Genomic DNA, 5555 nt, shown 5'->3' with positions numbered 1-5555 from the left:
AGAGAGGCGCGCTTCGAGCCCCTCCTGTAGTTCTCAAAAACTGGCATACGAATAGTACATGCATGCCACCGATATTCATGTTCTGCTTCGGGGAAATGAACATCAATTTGAGTGTTTGTAAGTGATCCTGTGATTCATCCTCACTCTCCATGCATTTATTCCTCAGCACTCGGCATTTTTTGGCAACGATGGCCAAAAATGTGCATTCTTAGCGCCTCGCAATTTACTCCGCTTCTATTTCTCCTTTTGAATGACATTCTTGAAAATGGAAGAAGGAAGACGAACTCATCAGCTGTGGTAACATGGTCGTGTTATCAAATTCATAGCGAATAGATTTTCACATTAGGGTTGAGAATTCTAGGATTGAGAAGCTGCCTCCAAATATGTACACAACTTCTCAACTTTTGGACAGGCCAACACCAACGGCAAATGAGGGTGCTTCTGGCTCCATATTTGGTAAATAGTATCATCCCGACCCACATGAGCAATGTAATCCTTGGATCTAGGCCCTCTTTCAGCGGAATTTTCCATCAATCTTGGCCCACGACTTGGTCCTTGAACCAATGGTTACAACCATCTTTCACTTCATATTGGAGATACCTCAAACATTTAGTAGAAATGCATGTCTGTTTCAACTCATCATTGTCATTGGGTGTAAATAGTATTGTTTGGTTCTCAAACATTGTCATCAATATGTTCTAACCTTTCTTATTTTTTAGCATTACAGCTCACGTGTGTCACTCACAGACCCATCTCTTGTTAATTCAGGCAAGGAATAATATAGCTAAACACGTCCGCAAAGTAACATCCTCCAATTCTTCTCAATAACCTCATTTAGTTAACTGAAGTGGAATCTAATCCGTCCTGAGAAGTTCATACATAGATGTTCTCACTGAACGATTCTTCTTATTCTTTTTTTCGAACGGTGGGTACTCGGAATTCTTCTGATTGATGGGCCAGTCAGTTAGTAAGTCAGTCAGTCAGCCAGGCACCCAATGGTCGCCCACTTTCCTTGAAAGTTCGTTGGATTGGGATAATTTCCGTTACGAATACGCTCGTCTCTTCGATGGCGATCAAGGCCAACCAGGAGTTGCCCCATAAAATGATTATTCACGAGCTGGCCCTCAAAAATAACAACGGCTGACTCGCTTCATGTCTCCTCTCTGTTTCTCTGATAGGCCATCATTTGTGGATCACTTTGTTTCCTAATGATTTTCTGCTCCTGCTGGCTATTACTTTTGTCCATTCGAGATGGTATTAACCTGCAATTAACTACGATAAGAATGTCAAAATTGGCGGCATTGGCAGGAAAACCAATACATATTTGTTCAAGTTGGATGACACAAAATATGAAAGTGCACCTCCAGAATAGAACCTCACTCTTGAAGCAATTTCTCTTTGAAAGGTTGGTGGTAATGATTTTTCAAGGGGTCATATTTCCTGGCCATCCAAACCAGGAAAACGCGGCTGCCAAAGTGGCCACTTCCAAAGGTTTCTTCCTCCTACAAAGAGCAGCGGCGCATCAATGATCCCAAGTCAGGAAGATAATCCAGCTACAGTCTGGTTTTAGGTAAAACCATTGATCACTGCTTGACTGGTTGGACAATAACGATGAAGAATAATTCCAAACCCGGGGCCACAAAAAAGGGAAAATACCGGCCAGAAATAGTCCTGGCGTTTTTCTCATAGGATTCAGCCAACAAACTAGGCCAAAGCAAACACAACTGTGAGCGCACATTCAAGTACAGTGCAACAAAGAAGGCTCTCTCTCTCTCTCTCTCTTTATCTCTCTCTCAAATGTGTGAGTGTGTGTGTGTCTGTGCCAAGGTAAAAGAAAAGAAGAGAGACAGAGGTCCATGGTCCATCTAATGCAGTATCTACAAGACAAATTCGTTGGCGTCTAATGCATGTGAAGGTGCATTCGTTAAGGGAGTCAGTCAGTCAGTCAGTCAGTCAGTCAGCCAGATTTCCCCGCTTCGTGAAACGACCGATCAACCGCAAATGAGGCAGTTCCTTTGCTCGATGCGGCTGTTGTCAGTAGAAGACCTGCACGGGGTTGTTATGTTTTTAGAAGCTGTTTACTTTTCATTTGGGCTCGTTGAGGTTCTGTTCTTCAAGTTCTCAAAGAAATTTGAATGAAGTGAAGTTTCACAGGCGCACTTTTCCCTTTGGTTGGTGTTACACACATGATCATCTCATTAGCATAAACACACGAGCTTAAGACTTGCACCCTTTCGTTCAGATTCAATGACAAGATGTTCAAGGATGGATTGGGAGCCCGTAGGTAGTATTAGCTGACTGATTGGACCTTCTTTCGCGGCCAGTAATTTTTGTCCTTGGCAGCCTTTGGATCGACTCAAAACAGTCTAAATATCAAGTTTCTCATCAACATTCCAAGGCAAGTGTTTTTTGTTTCGTTTTTTTTTTTTCTCTCCATTTGTTGCATTAGCTCCTGCCTAAATTATTGGATCTCGGGCACCCGAGAGAACCTTTGGGGAGAACGTCAAAACGATTCAAGGACCTTGAACGCTCAGTCATTGTGAGGAATGCCATCCAGTTCGTAAGAGGATTAGACTAGTGACTGAATTCCGACGATTCATTGTGAGGCCCAATAAATGCCGATGTAAAAACACGAGACAACAACATGTGTGAGTATTGATTGGTCAGGCCGGATCAATCGATGAATTTACAAGCCAAAGTCAAACAAGTCTGGCGATCACTACAAAAGGTCAACATCAGATGAACGCTTTTCTTTCAAGAAGATGTGAATGAGTCATGGGTCTTCACGATAAGATAGATCAATGTGGGGCGATTCGGCCCAGATTTTAAATGCCAAACTTCACGTTCTAGCATTGGCGAGTGAAATATTGCACCGAGAAAACATGATTTTCGCCGATGGAAGGGCAAACTTACTCTTAGCTTTTTTACGATAAGAGTCGGGAAACAGATAAAAAGCGCATCCAGCATTCCTCTCAATGGACAAAAAGAGAGACACTTTTGTTTACTTCCTTGGCTCTGTTGTTCAGGCAGTAGTAGAAACCGCACAGAATATCTACGTCATTCAAACGGGACAAGAGCTGCTACACAATGGCCAGTCAAGTAGTGTATACGGTAAGTCAAGAGCCGCCCCCCCCCCCGGTAAACAAGTGTTCTGAATAAATACGGATGGCATTTTAGGAGTCTGGATCGGTTGTGCGACGGAGAAAAGGGGGCGATATCAAAGGGAGGCTTGCACAAGTCTTACCTTGTAGTAAACGATATTCTCCAAACTGATCCCCTTGGCCTCGTTGAGGTCATTGAAGAACTTTTGATTGAATATGAATGCCACACCGCTAATTTCTTCCACCTGACTCTCGGCTTCGGTGCGTTTGTTGATAAAGTTCACTGTGATGGCAATGGCCAATTTGCCGCGAAATTCTTTACGCTTGAAACCGGTGAGCGTATTTCGTTTCCCATCCGCCCCAATCAACAGGTCGAACTCGTAATGTCGGAGCGGGTGGTCTTCGGGCGACACTCGGGCCTTCCACCCGGTCTCGCTGTCCGTGGGTTCCACTAGGCCTTCAAACCCGACACTCTCGTACACTTCCACACCGAGTAAGAGACAGGCCTTCAAGAGGATGCACTGCAACTGTCGGATACTGATATGGTCAATGGATCCGGCGCAGAACTTTCCATAAAACTTCTTGGCGCCCAAACCCCGCAAATCCACAATATTGTAGGGCCAGAGATGGAGCACATTATTCCTGGAGAATCGATCCCGTTTTTCCAGGACCACCACTTTGGCGCCCAAGAGTTGGGCTTCGATGGCGGTGCGCAAGCCACACGGGCCAGCGCCGATGACCAGCACGCGCTGACCGGCGCAGGCTTTGCCGCCCTTGTACACCTTGTGCGACGTCCGCTTGTCAAACTTGGTCCAAAGCGCGAGCGCTTTCCACGACTTGAGCTTGGACTTTAAGCGTGGATAGAAATAAGGCAGGGGGCCGGGTTTGACCCTGAGGACCTCGCAGAGGTATCGGTAGCACTTGAATTTGAGCGTAGTGGCGTTGCAAAAACGGTCAAAGATCTCGTTGGCCAAAGCCAGGTCCACCGTCATGCTCTGAGCGCGGGCCAGGCTGGTGCCCGACAACCCGCCGGTGGCGGCCTGGGCCCCATTCAGGCCGGGAACCAAGGCGCTCTCCACCTCCATCGGATGGCGGAAGAGCACTCAACCCCAATGTGTCACTGGAACAAAAAAAAACGGAAAGAAAGCGCATTAAGACTGGGTTCCGACTTCCGACGGCTGCATTGGAATAGCTAGTTCGTCTGGCCTGAACAGGTGGAGGCTGGGAATCGATGAAATATCCCAGCAAAAAACACAACCAGGCCAAAAAAATGAGGTCAGGCGGGATGAACGTAATGCTCCTGCGTGTGGGCTATCAACTGGCTAGTTCTTGAGATGTGCGAGCTAATCGCCGTAACAGGATTGAATGGTCTTTGTGCGGTCAGGTTACCCACCCAATCGGTCGGTCGGTCGGTCGGTCGGCCATTGAGAACAAGGTAGACTTGATTGGTTCCATCCTGGGCCTGGCCAGAGTAGCCAAAAAGCCACTGGATGGCATGACTGACTCACGGAGTTCACCCAGATGCCAGTCGAAAACCCCTGACCCCACTTCAATCCTGCTTTGAAAAGGCAGTGTCCAAACCGGACAAGGTTCGAGAGTCGAACTAACTGCCCAAGGAACGTGCACACCTTCCAATGCCATCTAAATTGGATCGAATGGATTCCGTTTCCCCTCTCACTCTGGGCCTGGCTGGCCTGAGCCCACCGGGACTGGCGTAATACTCAGCCACCCGCGGGATCCGGGTGAAACGGACCCTCAACGGACCCACCCTCCCACCTTCAGTTTTCCATTTCCCCATGACATCATGGCATGACGCTTTCATAATAAGGGAGGCACGAACGAGGATAGTGGGAACAAGACTCACTGGGCGTGTGGGGGCGTGTGGGGGCGTGTGGGGGCGTACCAAGGGGCCGGGCGGACGGACTGGGCGTGTCTAACTTGGGGGTCCCCCTTTCTCTCGCTCCTCAATCTTCACTTCGGATGGGCTCGTTGGCCCATGGACACACAGACACACTCACTCACTCACAGAGCAGTCCCACACTCGCGCTCACCACGAGAATCGAGGATGAACTGAGTCAACTGACGGACTCCCTGAAGGTACCTCGCACCACGCACTGGACTCGATGCTCTGCGGACGGGTCAGACGGGTCAGACCCAGGCCGTGGGCAGGAGCTCAACCAGAGCGAGAACGAGGACGAGCAGGCCAAGACCCCAGGACGCCGGTTTGTCAGGCTTGACGGGATGAGATCGGTCAGACAAGTCAGAAGGGTGGGTGAAAGAGGGTCGACTATGTCTTGAGAGTGGAGGATGGCCACCTGCATCTGGCATCGATCAAATGGATTACTTTGACTACAAGGCCATCGGGCTTGGGCACACAATGAACTGAAATGAAGCTCGGGTAGTCATATGAGGGCTATATGGCACCACACTAGTTCTGTGTCTTGCCAAACCAAA

General features: G+C 48.2%; 1 protein-coding gene across 2 annotated transcripts in view; it reads right to left on the bottom strand.

Moving 5' to 3' along the window:
• LOC131891012 (F-actin-monooxygenase MICAL3-like) overlaps positions 1 to 5132 on the bottom strand; it is a 19471-nt gene extending 14339 nt beyond the window's left edge. Inside the window, exons 1-2 of one of the 2 annotated variants that reach the window (XM_059240488.1) lie at positions 4966 to 5132; positions 3245 to 4221 (exon numbers count right to left, since the gene is read on the bottom strand). In XM_059240488.1, the coding sequence (XP_059096471.1) occupies positions 3245 to 4186 (942 nt within the window). In that variant the 5' untranslated portion in view covers positions 4187 to 4221; positions 4966 to 5132. The remainder of the gene's footprint in view (positions 1 to 3244; positions 4222 to 4965) is intronic. The other variant, XM_059240489.1, reaches the window with a different exon arrangement.
• Positions 5133 to 5555: the final 423 nt, after the last annotated feature.

This window comes from Tigriopus californicus, chromosome 11 (genome assembly GCF_007210705.1).
Source record: "Tigriopus californicus strain San Diego chromosome 11, Tcal_SD_v2.1, whole genome shotgun sequence".
Classification (NCBI taxonomy): domain Eukaryota; kingdom Metazoa; phylum Arthropoda; class Copepoda; order Harpacticoida; family Harpacticidae; genus Tigriopus; species Tigriopus californicus.
Note: the sequence above shows the minus strand (reverse complement) of the source record. Positions and strands in the feature narration are given on the sequence as shown.